This window comes from Trichoderma evansii (assembly GCF_050947405.1).
Source record: "Trichoderma evansii strain SZMC 28006 chromosome Unknown GGI43scaffold_1, whole genome shotgun sequence".
Taxonomy (NCBI): Eukaryota; Fungi; Ascomycota; class Sordariomycetes; order Hypocreales; family Hypocreaceae; genus Trichoderma; species Trichoderma evansii.
Window position 1 is genome coordinate 117,411 of NW_028145205.1, and position 14,758 is coordinate 132,168.

At 30.8% G+C, this 14,758-nt stretch overlaps 2 protein-coding genes across 2 annotated transcripts; one reads left to right on the top strand and one right to left on the bottom strand.

Annotated features, from left to right (window-relative positions):
* Positions 1–8,252: 8,252 nt before the first annotated feature.
* GGI43DRAFT_510 (uncharacterized protein) lies at positions 8,253–8,879 on the bottom strand. Its single transcript, XM_083209931.1, has one exon. It carries the CDS (start codon positions 8,833–8,835, stop codon positions 8,464–8,466), a length of 372 nt encoding a protein of 123 aa, XP_083065652.1. The 5' UTR covers positions 8,836–8,879; the 3' UTR covers positions 8,253–8,463.
* Positions 8,880–11,357: 2,478 nt separating this feature from the next.
* Positions 11,358–14,703, top strand: GGI43DRAFT_426893 (uncharacterized protein; the record flags this gene model as incomplete). The annotated part of the gene is made up of 4 exons (XM_083208738.1): positions 11,358–12,363; positions 12,428–12,503; positions 12,555–12,757; positions 12,830–14,703. The coding sequence occupies exons 1-4, from the start codon at positions 11,424–11,426 to the stop codon at positions 14,701–14,703; spliced, it is 3,093 nt and encodes a 1,030-aa protein (XP_083065653.1). The 5' UTR covers positions 11,358–11,423.
* Positions 14,704–14,758: the final 55 nt, after the last annotated feature.

Here is a 14,758-nt window from a genome sequence, read left to right on the forward strand (position 1 = left end):
TTAATAAGTGTAATGAATGGTCTTATATAGTAAGTTGTTCCAGGTGGCTTATGATCTTAATTATGATTCTTATGGAAGGCTTACTTTCTTGGTGGTGAGCTATCCAGGCTGGCTTACGTCTAAGCTAGTGATCCTCCTCTTATTGGCTGGTCGGTCTGTAGTATATCTGCGGGTATGTATTTTATGGTGGTTGGGTTGTAACACGATGCCCCCTCTCCGTTGGTCTTGTCCTCAAGGCTATTCATGTAGTAGCGTGTGTTCTATAAGTATATTATTTTTCCTGTATATGCTGTTCTAGTAATCTTTTCCTTTTAATAATATTGTTATGACTGATAGAGTATTTAAGTTGGTTTTTTGCAAGACTTGCGAGTGTAATGTTCTTGTGTTATATATTTTGTCCCATGGTTCTGATTTGGATATGCTGTGTACTTATTGTTTTAAGAAAAAGGTTTCTTGTTATATGATTAAGGATTCTTCTTGATGTTATAAGTGTGTTAAACGTGGTTGTTCTTGCGACAGTGTTTTAGTGTTATTTTTTTGTAAGTAGATGTTTTCTTGTGGTGGATTTGTGCTAACTGTTTCTTAGTAATGAAAGTGTTAGATTAGTATAAAAAACTGGAGGCTAAGGAAGAGGTAGCGGGCGAAGCCCTTGAGTCTTTTTAGGCACAGCTTGTTAAATTACAGTTAAAATTATCTAAGGCTGTAAATCAGTTATCTCAGATTTGCTGTACTAAAAATTAAATAAGGGAATGTAATACTGAGTTGGTTTGTTGTGGAATGCAGGAGTTAAATGAGGAGGATGGGGTAGTAAATGATCTTTAACAGTTAAGGGTTTCTAATAACGTTAATTAGTTTTCCCTTGGCGTTGGGCTGGAGTTCGCTAATTTAGGCTTGTTAATCTTATAGAATAGAGAAACTTTTTAATAGGTTTTTAGGAGCTGAAATATTCTTCTGGTTCTTATAAGTTTTCAGCTTTAGAGTATTCTTTTTATTTAGTAAGGTACTTAATTTCTTGTGTTTCAGGATTTTAATATATAGCAAGCACTTTATTAATTTTATATTCCTTTTTTTAATCTTTTATAATAATTTTATTTAAAATAAGTTATCCTGTGTTTTTATTAACTAGTGCTTTTTTTAATTATAATATATAAAATACTAGATTTTAAATTTTTATAGTGTTTAATAAGGCTAGTTTATAGTTAACTTTTTTAATTTGCTTAAGAATTTTATAAGGTTTTATTTTTCTGATATTTAGCTTATTACTTGGCTTGTTTATTTTAATATTTAGAAGTTTATAGCCTTGTAAGTATTATAGTAAGTAAACTATGTCTCCTTTTTAAAAAATTAGTTTTATAATTTTATTTTAGTTTATATATTTCTTTATATATTTTTAAATAAATTTAAACTGTATATGTATTTCTTTATATAAGTTAATTATTAATTTGGCTTATAGTTATGCTTTCTTAGTGTTAAGTCTATCTTGTGGTAGTTTATATGTTTCCAGGGTAAATCTATAATTAGTATAAAAAGGTGTAATTCCTGTAGATTCTGAGGGTGTTCTGTTATAATATAATTATACTACTAGTAGTTTTTTAATTTAATTATCTTATATAAAATTAATATAAGTATATAAATAGGCTTTAATGACTTAATTTATATATTTAATTTATTTATCTATTTAAAGGTAGTATATAATATTAAGTTTATAATTTATTTTTAATTTAACTATAAGTTCTTATTAAAATTTAAAAGTAAATATTTATCTTTTATTTAAAATTATTTTTTTTAATAGTTTATAGTTAGCGGTAATTATTTTTATATAAGTGTAAGCAAAGTCTTTTAAGCTGTGTGATTTCTTATAAGGTAAGAAATAAGCTTGTTTTATAAGGCGGCAAATTATTATAAATATACTGTTATATTATTATCTAGTAAAGGGTTTTTTAGACAAGGGTAGATTAGTTATATAATTAAAAGTTACTAATTCTTAAAGTCTTTTAGTAACTAGTAGCAGTTATAATTTTCTATATAGTTTATATTATCTGTCTTTTATTTATTAATATATATTATAATGTAAAATAATATATTATATATATTATTTTAGTTTCTTAATATTATAATAATTAAAAACTTATATATATATTTTTCTTATATTTTTATATTTATATAATAAGTATTTATAAATATATTTAATTACTTTTTTTTATAATTTTTCAGGTATTTATATTTTATAATTCTTTTTAAAGTATCCTTAATTTAAGATAATATTTTTAAAATATTTTTTATTTTCTTAATTCTTTATAAATTCCTTAATTTTTTTAAATATAAAATTATTTTCTAGAACTTTAAATATTATATAAAGTTTAACTTGTTTTATATTCCTTTTATTATTATATTAAAGTGCTTGTGCTAAATAATTAGGTACTTCTTATTTATGGTTAATTCTTCTGCTTAATATATTAGCTTTTTTATTTTCAGTTCCTTTGTAGTAAATAATTTTAATATTAAACTGTAATAGGAATTTAAAATATCCTACTTAGTAACTAGAGAGTTCTCTGGTTAAGGTGTAGTAAAAGAGATTCTTATAGTCTGTCAGGATAATAATTTTATATTTGCTTCTATAGCAATAGTATTTCTATTCCTTAAGTGCTTTAATAATAGTAAGTATTTCTTAATTATATGTTAAATAGCGTGTTTTTATGTTTTTTAACTTGTATAAGAAGAATATTACTAGTTTTAGTTTTCTATTATCTCCTGGTTAATTAAATACTTCTTTTATTATATATAAAAAAACATTTATTTTAATAGTAACAGGTTTTTTTAAATTAAATATAGCAAGTACTAGTTTAAATATAATTATTTTTTTAAAAGCTTTAAATATTTTTTATTTTTTTTTCTTTTATTTAAAAGTAATATTTTTTTTTATTAAGTTTATTAATAAAATAGCTTTTTATATAAAGTTTTTAATAAATTTATAATAGTAGTTAGTAAGTTTAAGAAAGGCTTATAGTTTTTTAACTATTATTAATATAAGCTATTTTTTAATTATAATAACTTTTTTAAGGTTTATATAAATTTTTTCTAAGGTAATAATATATTTAAGAAAGTTTACTTTTTATAAATAAAAAACATATTTTTTTAAATTAACTAGGAGTTTTACTTTTTTTAACTTTTATAATATAAGATAAATATGTTTTTTATATTTTTTAAAAATATTTAAGAAAATAATAATATTATTAATATAAGTAATTATAAAGTTATTTAAATATAGTTTTAATATATAATTAATTTATTTTTAAAAAGAAGCAGGTATATTAGTTAACCCTTGTAATATAATCAAGTATTTATATAACTTATAATAAGTAATAAATATTATTTTTCACTTATCTTTTTCTTTTATTCTTATAAGCTTATAAGCTTTAATAAAATTAAAAATTATAAACTATTTTTTCTTATATAATTAATTTTTAATTTATAAGATTAGAGGTAAAAGAGTTTTATTTTTAATAATTATTTTATTTAACTTTTAATAGTTAATAATTAATTAAAGTTTATTATTTCTTTTTAATATAAATATAATAAGGTATTTAATAAGTAATTTTAATATTTAAATATATTTTTTATTTAATTATATTTATATTTAATTTTTTAAAATATAAAGTTTTTTTTTATTAAAATTATATATCTTGTAAAATTTAAGTAATTTTTTATTTTTTAAAATAATTTCATAATTTTATTTTAAATATAGTGGTAACCTTTCTTTTAGTTAATTATTAAAGAGTTTCTTATATTTTTTATATTATTCTAGGATATTAGCAAATTAATTAGCTAATTATTTAATCTTGTATAGTTATTAGTTTAATATTAATAATTCTTTATATAAAATAGTAATATATTTTTTTATATAATTTTATTTAATTTTTTTTTTTTTTTAATAGTGTTAAGGTAGGATTTTTAATAAGCTAAGGAAAATCCTAGGCTTCTAGTAACCTAGTTCCTCTGCTAATATTTTTTTATTAGTTCTTAGAGTTTTTTTATTATTATATTAACGAATTTAGCCTTTGCTTTATATTATATTAAGATTATATTTATATAATTATAGTATTTTTAAAACAAGGTTATATTTTAGAATATTAGCTATATTATATATTATATTTATAGTGTAATTTTTAAATTATATTAGTAAAAGATTAGTTTGCTATTTAATTTATTTTTTATTATATTTAAAAGCCTGCTTTTTAATATAATAAAGTTAATATAATTTTTTTTTCTTATATACTAGTAACTATAGGCGTATTATAATTAATACTAATATAAAGTTGCTTACTAAACCACTGTTTATTAAAACTGTAAGCGGCTTCCTGTTTAATAATACTGTTTATATAATTCTTTAAATAGGGTTTTTTAACGTTTTTTTATTATTATATTCTTTATTAATAATATATAAGTGTCTTATATCCTCCTGTTACTTTTCTATAAGAGACTTTAATAGTTTTTTAAAATAGTATACCAGTTTTATATTTTATTTTCTATATATCTAGGATATTTAATAATATTATAATTCTTTTAGTTTTTTTTATAATGTTAATAGTATTTTTTAGATTTTCTTTTTACTTGAATTTTTTACTAATTTATTAATTTACCTAGTTTATGGATTTTATAATAGTGCTTAGTGTATTTATATAAGCTTAGTTAATCTTCGTCTTTGCATTTTAATGGTTGTAATACCACTGCTTTGAGAGATCTATAACACTGTGTAACCTTTTATCTAGAGCATTTTAAGGCTCTGTGTGGTGTAATAATTGCGGACATAAGTGACCTAGTAGGAAAATAATTAGCTATAACCTTTTAATACTAGTGTTCTATATATTAGTGTATAATATAATTAATTTAGCTTATACAGTAGTAAAATAAATCTTCAGGGTTAACTTATTTATATTCTTTTATTATTTATTAATAGTTAATATTTTCTTATAATATTTATTTAATAAGGATTACTTATATAATATATTAATACTAATTATCTTGTTTTTTAATTTAATTTATTTAACTGTAAAAGAAAAATAGTTTATAAGATTTATTATAGTTTTTTTTTTTAATAATTTCTTAGTAAAATATATTAAGTTATTTTATTTTTATAATAAAGTTATTATATTTTTTTTAAATATTTTTAGTTTTTTTATAATTCTGTTTATAATTTTAATATTTATTATTAATTTTATAAAAGTATTCTAGGCTTTTAATAAATTTATAAATTTAAAAAAATATAATCTAATAAACAGGTTATTAATTAAGTATTTTATTATTATTTTTAATATTTAATATTTTAAAGTTATTTAAAATATAAAGCAAGTTTTTATAAAATTTATAAGAATTATTATTTTCAGGAGATTTTAATTATTTTAATAAAAAAATAAATTTTCCTTTTTTATTTATAATATAAGTTATTTTAAGCTTAAGTATTAAAGATTTTTCTTTTTTTAATAATTTATAATTTCTTGCTATATAATTAAGTTTTTTATAATTATAATATTTAAAAATTTTTTTCTTATTACTTTTTTATATTATATTTAAATTTATAAGTCCTAGGGTTTTATTATTATCTTTAATAACTAGCTCTTATTATTTTTTACCTTAATTTATTTAAAATTTTTAAAGTTTTTTTTCTTATTTAAAAAAGTTTATTTTTAATTCTTATAATAAGTTATTAGCCTTTACATATTTTTTTATAAAAAATAAGAGGTTATATTATTTTTAATTAATTTAATAAACTTTTTTTTTAATTTTAAGCTTAAGTTTATTATAAAATTATTTAATAAGTGCTAATTTTCCTTAGTTAATATATATTACTAGGTCTTAAAATAATATAATATAACTTAAATATTTTTCTTTTTAATAAATAATAATAAGTTTATTTTTAACTATTTTAATCTTTTTAATATTTTAAAAGCTTTTTTAAGTTTTTTTTTAAATTTATTAAAACTTTTAAAAATATTTTTAATATTTTATTTAATAATAATATTATACTTAATATAATTATTTTAAATAAGCTTAAATTATTTAAAAACAAGTTCTAAAAGGCAAGATATTATAAAAGATATTTTATTTTTTTTTATTTTAAAAATATTAAAGAAATTCTAAAAATAAGCTTTAAGTTATATAATAAATAATTAAAGTTTAGTAGGCTTACTATTATATGTAGGTAAAGGTTAGAGTTTTAATATGACTCTAATATCCTTTTCTTTTCCCAAGGCTAGTGCCTTCTACTATTTCTAGTATAATTCTTTAATAAGATTTTTAAGTTAATTAGTAGTAAGCTTATTCTAGTCTGGTTTATTAGTAAGGATAATATTTTTATTTTTATTTTTAACAGGATTAGGAGTAGAAGTGCTAGAGTTGCTTAGTGTTACTGGAGCTATAGTAATTTAATTACTTAAAAGTTTTCTTAGAATCTTTTTAAATAAGAGTTATTATTATATAATATTCGGGTTTATATTAGGTTTAATATTAAGGTATAGGGTAGGCGATTCCTAAGGGATAAACTTTATAGTCTAGTTTATATTAGCAGAGAAGACTGTAAGGATATTTAAGAGCGGTTATAAATTATATAGTAATAACTGTAATATAAATATTAATTTAATTATTATATTAATGCTATAATAATAACTGACTATTTAAGCTTTTATTTAATAAGTGTAATAAATGGTTTTATATAGTAAGTTATTCTAGGTGGCTTATGATTTTAATTATAATTCTTATGGAAGGCTTACTTCCTTGGTGGTGAGCTATCTAGGCTGGCTTATGTTTAAGCCAGTGATCCTCCTCCTATTGGCTGGTTGGTCTGTAGTATATCCGCGGGTATGTATCTTATGGTGGTTGGGTCGTAACACAGCCTTTCTATATATATCACCAGAAAAAGGGTATAAGTATACTGCCTACTTCTTGTTCTCTGTTTTAAACCTTCGCCTTCATTAAACCGAGGATCTTCTCTGTAAATTTAACACACACGTCTACTGTAGATCCAGAGAGTAGCCTTGGAAGATAAATATACTGCACTACGGGATTTGGTACCTCCTATCTCCAGAATAGGCGGCATATATGTCGATGGTTTATTAGGTCATACTGGCTCCATCAAACGTCCCTAAATCATCTTTTAGATGTAAAGTTTTCGAATCATCTTGTCCTTGTGAGACAAACGAAAAGAGACCATACTTTTAAATTATGTATTCATGAAGTTTATGGATTTATTTAAGCGACAGTTTGTCAAAGATATCTGCTAAAAAATATTGAAACAAAATTCATCTGGCAAGCATTAAATCTATTAAACGCAATTATAGCCAATTTGCCTCTCCTAGTAGCATAATGGAATAAACCGTTTACTCTAACACTCCTGCTAGTTATCAATATTTAGAGCAGCATGTACACCGCTGGAGCAGTTGCGCTAATTGTAATGTTTGCTGCAAATTGTCCTATAAGAAGATGTGCAAAGAGAAAGACTATACACTAGTATTTAATATATAATAGGAACTGCAACATTTATTTATTATATCGTCATGTTGAAAAAGACAAATAGGTCAGTTGAAAATAAAAGAGACAGAAGCGTGCAACCGCAATTAACTTTCAAGCAAGTTTTTAATAGCCCTTACCTAAACTATTCGCATCTCATACTAGCATCAAACTGAAACCTTTGTGAATAAAATATCCACTATACTAAGTTTCAACTTGTGGCCAAAAATTGTTTTAATGCTAACCATTGGGACACTATCAGAACTAATGAGTCTACAGCAGTATTGGCGCTGACTGTGATGTCAGATTATACGTCTAAGAGGAGTTCCAATACGGCCGGCTTCGTATGCGGGGTCACTTGTTGGAATAAACTTTCTAGATCTTGGTAGCTGGTATACCTTACTGCTTACAATTGTAGCTAGTCGGTAAACTCGCTTGGATCTTACAAGAGAGTTAAGCTGTCTTTTACGTTCATTCTATTGTGGCATTAAGTATAAGCACAGATAAGTTCAATTAGTCTTGAGTTATGAAAGCAATATTCCATTACAATTCCTTTCCAGTAATACCAGCTAATAACTATCACAATCAAGTGGAGAGTTATATCAACAGCTATTTATTAACCATTATTTCAGTCTGTGAATGTCTGAAAATAAAGACAAAGGGGATCATGCCATACGTAATACGAGAACCATCTTATACAAGTATCTATAGAATGAAATGAATATAGAAAAATTCTTCTCAAACATCGTGCCATCTATAATAATATGTATGACTATTTCAAATTGACTTTTCATTGTTGTAGCAACTGACAGCAGTACTTTTAAGCCGCCCTCCTGTCTACAGGCTATTTTGCTTAAACGCTGCTGTGGTGTAGCGGGTTTATGTTCCACAATATAGCGTTATAACGCTATGGTAAGCGACAAGCCCCGCATTTTCAGTTCTGGTAATGTTCCCAGGTTGTTAAATTACAGCCGATTTCAAATTCTTGAAGCTTGTTTCAGCAGATATGTAGCTGTGCTTATGATGCAATATTATAAAAGTGTATTGAAGCCGCCAATACTCGTCGCCAAATTTGGACTGGGTGAATCCTTTGTCTCTCGGCTTCTTCTTGTTAGCTCTCTCTCGTCGCCTCCAATGCAGAATGTTAAAACATCGGTAAAGCAATACACAAGGCTGCGTTGCAGCTCGTGGGGCGAGGAGGAAAAGAGAGAGTATGAAATGAAGAAGAGACAAAGAAAGCAAAATAAAAAGAAGAATGGAATATTGGCGTGAGTAAACTCCCAGAGGAACCGCATTTTTTATATTTTGAAGCAGAAACATGGCGATGAGCATTTTGTACTTTTTCTATCCTACTGTATCGCACCTCGCAGATCATTACTGCTTCCCAACGTATCTTGTATGTATCTGTACAGCTTGTTTAAGCGACTAGTCAATCAAATTAGAGGCTTTTGGTTGGCTGCTTTCCCTGATATGGGAATTTTACCTCGGATCAACAGCATAATTGAAATCTGGGTCTTTCCCGGCCCAGTCTTAAATCCCTTGTTATCCCCGAGAAGAGAAGGCTATGCGCACCATGGCCTAAACCAACCTTGCCAGCCTTCATAAGCCACAATCTTGATATTCTTAACACTTAGCAATAATAAAAAAGAGCCAAATTGAGTTTAGAAAAGTCAATTGGTGAGTCTACTTCGATTGTTTGACTCCTCTCTTAGAATCTATTGAAGGGGAATATGTTAAAAGAGGTAGTATCTTTCTTCCTAGGGAGGACGCCTCTATTAGAGCCGTTTTATGACTGTATAAAACGTACCGGAGTCTATAATTATACAATAGGGGTGAAGAGCTGCGGGAGCTATACAGAAGTTTATGCTGTAGTATAGCGCAAGACGCACTCAAAATTAATATTTGTCGTGGATCATTGGCTGTAAACACGAGAACGTAAACATATGTATTCACCGTAGCTTATACTGTAAAGGTACCTGCACGTGAAGATTCATTGGATGGAAAAAATAACTACCTAGCTATCTATGATACAGATGCCGATTCCGTTCGCATGATGAACCATGCGGCATTTATCACATACATACCCAAGGTCACTGAGCTCGTCTTGGTAAAGGCATCACTCGATCACCATGTGCGGCGAATGTGTAAAACTCACGCCGCTCCGAGACATGTGGGGATTAAAATATTAATATCAATGCACAATCGTATACCATAGCCGCCTCAATGCGATTATCCCACTCATCACTCCGTGGAATGCCGCGATCCAGCTGCCAAACGCGTACGGAACATTTTGTATTACTCCGCAATCCGGGAAGTTTACGCCGACCACCGTGCTTTTTGTGGATTGCGTGCTACTAGTCCTCTGCGGGCCGCCAGCCACATCTCCAAAAGTGGAATATGAGCAGCAGTTTTGGTTTTAGCCTGAGCAAATGCTGAACCAATAATAGCTAGCCATCTTGATACTGATGACGGCCTCACCTATTACATACAAGCTACTGAACACCGTAGAAGAAGGCGCGGAGAAGAGCTCGTTGTGTGACGGCTGGCCATTAAATCACAGAAGAGCATCCGCTAGAATCGTGTCACTTGCACGTTGTAAGCTGCGCTATAGACAGCAGTGCACGCTCAGATTTCTACAATGGGTTGGCTCAACTATGCTTTCATTCCCTAATGTGTGGGTGTCCCGCTGTTATGTTCGCAGGAGATACCCATACATGAAGAATCAGGGTACCAAAGAGCTGGAAAAAAAAATTTGGGGCGATGAAACAGAAAATACTTCACCAGGATTGCCATAATACTGGTTCGATATAAACTAGGATCGGCTTTGTTGCATTCCGAGGAGGCAGCAGCAGACTTCGATTACGTGACAGGGTGACTCAAGAGAGTCGTCCGATAGTGATAGCAAAGCAAAGAAGCACTTTCAATCCCGGGAAGGTAGTATTCCCCTTCCTCGGATAACACGAACCAATCTGAATTAATGAACTGCCGAGGTCACACAAAGTTCGGTGGTACGGTCTCTAGGAAATTGCAATGTATTAGTATTTTCGATCATATACACGCGTGAATTTAGCTTAAAAACTTTCAGATCCTCGGGATCGGACCACAAAAATGATTATCCCGATAAAGGGGAATAAGAACTCTTTGAGCTTTTAGCCTTAGAAGACATGACTTTAGCTCGGCTGTAGCACTGCTAAAAATATATATGTTTAAGTTAATAAATAAAAAAGATTAATATTTTTTTTTAAATATTCTATAAAATAGATTATATTATATTATATTATTAATAATATAATGCTTAACTTATCCTATAGTATTATTTTAAAATAATTATAGAATAGTATATTATAAATTAAATATTAAAAAAATCTTATATTTTAAAAATCTAAGAACTTAAAACATAAAATATATTTAGCTTATATAAGTAAAAGATTTTTTAAATATAAAAAAATATATAAGAGTAAGGTATAGTAGCGGACGATTTTAAATATAATACTATAATTTAAAAACAAATAGGAAAATGTTTAGCAACTATTTTATATCTTATATAACATTGTATTTAAATAACATATAAAATAAGAAGAGAATTATAACTAATAGGTTAATATAAGTGCAAGTGTAATTGGTTAATATAGTAATAAAGTTTATTGTAAGAAACTGTAAGATATGTAAGAAACTGTAAGACGTGGCTAACTGGAGGGGGTGGCGGAGTGGTGATGACAGACCCTATGTATTCTGAGTTTGTGACGTGATATATAAGATTGCTAGTGCCATAAGTCTTAATATAAAAGATATAGCTGCAGTCTCATACTATTCTAGCAGAATCTTCTCAACTTCTTCCTCACATCTACAATACAGTCTAAGCGCTCTTCAACGTCAATCCTATCAAAGAGTCATCACATCCCGACATCCTTTCATTAGATATGAACGGCTACGCCAATCCAAAACCTCAGTACGGAAAGCGACTACTGGCTAATATAGTGGACGAGTATGCAACCCATGAACCAGAGCGTATTTTTCTATACCAGCCTTTTTCTAGCAACCTCGAAGATGGCTATCGCCCCATCACGTTTAGAGAAACTTCCAAAGCTGTGAACCACCTTGCTCGCGAGTTACTCCAAGAGACACAAGATGCCACCTATGAGAAGGACAGCTTTCCTACTTTGGCTTACATTGGGCCAAACGATATACGATATGTCATAGTCATGCTTGCCTGTATAAAGGCTCATCGCCAAGCTTTATTCATCTCTCCGCGCAACAGCCTTGAAGCACAGCTTTCACTTTTCAAAAAAACGCAATGCACTCAAATTTTGTATGAGTCCTCGATGCAATCCACTGTAGAGCCCTTGCTTCAGTTCTATCCTATGCCAGCGAAAGCAGTTCCTCCTCTTGAAGTTTGGCTCCAATCGACGGCTTCTCATGTGCCATACAACGTATCATTTGAAGAAGCCAGATTCCATCCCTTGGTTGTCCTTCATACAAGCGGTTCCACAGGTATTCCAAAGCCTGTCACTGTTCGCCAAGGAAGCGCCGCCATCGTCGACGACCTACGAGAAGTATATATGGACGGTTCTCCTGTGTTGTGGTCTTACTTTCCCACCATTTGCTCGAAAATATTCGTGCCAATGCCCGCATTCCATATGGCAGGGGTTGCTGCTGTGTCATTTTTCGGAATTTATTTTGGAACTAAATTGGTTCTGGGGTTACCAAATCGCCCTCTGAGCGCAGACATTGTCGCCGAATGCCTGAAGGTCTCTCATTGCGATTCAGCTGTTCTCCCTCCATCAATTATTGAAGATATGAGTATCAGCGAAGAACACGTCAGAATTTTGGCCAATCTTCAGATAACTGGCTTTGGTGGAGGTTAGAAATATCTCCTCTCCAACCCCCCCTCTTTTCATGATCTAAAACTGACTATATGCTACAGGAAATCTATCTCCTTCAGTAGGAGATGAACTTATAAGAAAAGGTGTCAAACTCGGAAATGCCATAGCTTCTACCGAGTAAGCTAAAGAATTGGACCAATAGTTTTGCTCACAGCTGATATTTTTCAGGGTTGCACCATATGTCATCCATCATCAACGAGACCCCGAGTCATGGCAGTGGTTTATCATCAACGCTGAGGAAATGGGTGCTGACTTCCGACTGATAGAGGACGATGACATTTACGAAATGTTCATTGTTCGAAAGGATCCAAAAGAAGCTATGCGACAGCCACTCTTTTATACTTTCCCTGATAGGACCGAGTGGTCAACAGGTGATATGTATAAAAAACACCCAACCAAGCCAAACCACTGGCAATACCATGGTCGTACTGACAACGTTATAGTCTTCTCAACAGGCGAGAAGCTAAATCCCGTGACAATTGAGGCTGCCGTAGTAGGCCATCCCGCGATCAAGGGCGCCCTTGTGGTGGGACAGCAAAAGTTGCAACCTGCCCTAATATTGGAGCCTCATGAATTTCCAAAAGACGAGAAAGCGGTAAAGGCTCTTATTGACAGCGTATGGCCTATCGTCGAAGACGTAAATAAAGTCACTGTGGGTCACGGGAGAATTGTCCGTGATATGGTTGTTCTTGCAGATCCTAGTATGCCATTTTCAATCTCAGGTAAAGGCTCGATACAACGGATGGCAACTGTCAAAACATACCATGATTTTATTGATGGACTCTATGCACAACAAGACGAAGGTATTGATATGGGCGGTGAGATTTCTTTGGATACTACCAGTCCAAAAGCCATGGCACAGTCTATCTTGGATATTGTCAGATCCCATATCCACAAGCCAATTGTCAACACTGAGGCGGATCTTTTTAGCACTGGGATGGATTCAATGGAAGTTATTACTCTTTCAAAGATTCTTCGATCTACCCTAGAGTCTGCTGGTGTAAGAGCTGATAAAGACACCGTTGCACCTCGAGTTATCTATGCAAATACGACAATCAAAGGACTGGCAGAGCATTTATACTCTTCAGTGATCACCGGGAGTACCGAAGAAGATGCGGATGCAAAGGAAATCAGTGCTCTAGTCAAACTCATATCAAAATACACCACGAATCTCCCGTCTCCGAATACAAATCAGCATAACCCTTCGGACGAAGATCAGACGGTTATCATAACGGGAACTACAGGGTCTCTTGGTGCATACATGCTCGACATTTTAATCAAAAATCCTCGAGTGGCAAAAATTCTTGCTTTCAACCGTGGCCAAGATGGAGGTAGCTCCCGTCAGCCAGCGTACAACGCATATCGTGGGTTAAGCACGGACTTTTCGAAAGTTGAATTCCTCGGTGTCGATCTCTCCAAGCCATATTTCGGCCTCCATCTGGAGAAATACAACGATGTTTTAGCCACAGCAGACCGTATTATTCACAACGCCTGGCCCGTCAACTTTAATATTAGCGTCAGTTCGTTTGAACCCTACATTTTTGGTGTGCGCCAGCTTGTGGAGTTCTCCAACAAAGCAGCTAAAAGAGTCCCAATTATATACATATCCAGTATTGGTACTGTCGGTGGCTGGACACGTCCAGAACCAATTCCTGAGCGCCGCCTCGAGGATTTGAGTCTGCCCGCCATGGGCTACGGCCGGTCAAAGTTCGCCGCAAGCTCTATTTTAGATGCAGCTGTTGAGCAATCGGGCATCCTAGCTGCTGTCATTCGCGTAGGCCAAATTGCTGGTGCGCGAGCCAAAAAAGGCGTGTGGAATCCTCAAGAGTTTATCCCGAGCTTAATTGCTAGCTCAGTGCACCTCGGAGTGCTTCCATCCCGGCTAAGTAGCACGGATGTTGTGGACTGGACGCCAGTCGAAGACATTGCTGGCCTGGTTTTAGATGTCGCCGGAATCACCAAAAAGATTGATCCATCAACAATTTCAGGATACTTCCACGGAGTAAACCCTTCGGCAACTAACTGGGCCGAAATCGCGACAGTTCTCAAGAGCCACTATTGTGGAAGAATAAAAGATATCGTGCCTATGAATGAGTGGATCCAAATTCTAGAAGCCAGTGCTGCCAATGCAACAGCGGAAGATGTGAAGAAAAATCCTGCCATCAAACTCATTGATGCATATAAGGGCCTAGCGTCAGGTAGTGGCTACTCAAAGTGGGATATGGAGAGAACCATAGCACACAGTCCGACTATGAGAAATCTTGGGCCAGTTGATGAGGCTTTGATGAGAAACTGGTGTGACCAGTGGAATTATTAATATGGGAAAACAGTATTTGCGATGGTTTCTTGCTAAAGTGCTATTCTCTTTGAGT